The sequence below is a fragment of the Coturnix japonica genome, unplaced genomic scaffold (genome assembly GCF_001577835.2).
Source record: "Coturnix japonica isolate 7356 unplaced genomic scaffold, Coturnix japonica 2.1 chrUnrandom451, whole genome shotgun sequence".
In the NCBI taxonomy this organism is placed as follows: domain Eukaryota; kingdom Metazoa; phylum Chordata; class Aves; order Galliformes; family Phasianidae; genus Coturnix; species Coturnix japonica.
This window is the reverse complement of record NW_015439870.1, coordinates 167128-168171: the sequence shown is the minus strand read 5'-3', so window position 1 is coordinate 168171 and position 1044 is coordinate 167128. Positions and strand designations below refer to the sequence as shown.

Below are 1044 nucleotides of genomic sequence, written 5' to 3'. Positions count from 1 at the left end.
TTCCCCTCACCCCATTGGCCGTCCTTTAAGCCCCGCCCCCCGGGTGTGCTCACAGCGCAGTGTCCGTGTGGTGCAGTGTCTCCCTGGTCTCTGTGTGGTGAAGACGCGCACGCAGCTCTCGTACCCACACAGTAACTCAGTGCCATCAGTGCTGAAGGACAGCGAGTGGCACGACACCAGCTCGTCCTGGGGGGGGCACATAATGGGGGGGGTCTACATTAATTGGGGGGGGGCTCCCATTGGGGGGGGGGTCAGATAATGGGGGGGTCTACATTAATTGGGGGGGGGCACACAATGGGGGGGGCAGCCATTGATTGGGGGGGAACCCATTAATTGGGGGTCACCCATTAATTGGGGGGGGGGCACCTATTGGTGGGGGGGGGCACCCATTGTGTGGGGTGTACCCATTAATTGGGGTTCACCCATTGATTGGGGGGGGCACCCATTAATTGGGGGGGGTACCCACTCATTAGGAGGGCACCCATTAATTGGGGGGGGCACCTATTAATTAGAAATCACCCATTAATTGGGAGGGCATCCATTGATTGGGGTGGCACTCATTAATTGGGGGGGCACCCATTAATTGGGGGGGCACACATTAATTGGGGGGGCACTCATTAACTGGGAGGGAACCCATTAATTGGGGGGCACCCATTAATTGGGAGGACACCCATTGATTGGGAGAGCACCCATTAATGGGGGGGGGGCACCTATTAATTAGAAGTCACCCATTAATTGGGAGGGCACCCATTAATTGGGGGGGGCACCCATTAATTGGGGATCACACCCATTAATTGGGGGGACACCCATTGATAGGGGGGGCACCCATTGATAGGGGGGGTACCCATTAATTGGGGGGGTACCCATTAATTGGGGGGGTACCCATTAATTGGGGGGGGCACCCATTAATTGAGGGTCACACCCATTGATAGGGGGGGCACCCATTAATTGGGGGGGCACCCATTAATTAGGGGGCACCCAATGACTTGGGGGCGGTGGCAAAGGGGGGGTGTGGGTAGTAAGGGGGGGGTCGATGTGGGGGGT

At 57.4% G+C, this 1044-nt stretch overlaps 1 protein-coding gene across 1 annotated transcript in view; it reads right to left on the bottom strand.

The window, feature by feature from the left end:
• The window catches only part of WRAP53 (WD repeat containing antisense to TP53), a 6124-nt gene extending 5922 nt beyond the window's left edge, over positions 1-202 (bottom strand). The window contains exon 1 of the mRNA XM_032441643.1: positions 54-202. Within this exon, the coding sequence (XP_032297534.1) occupies positions 54-201 (148 nt within the window). The 5' untranslated portion in view covers position 202. The remainder of the gene's footprint in view (positions 1-53) is intronic.
• Positions 203-1044: the final 842 nt, after the last annotated feature.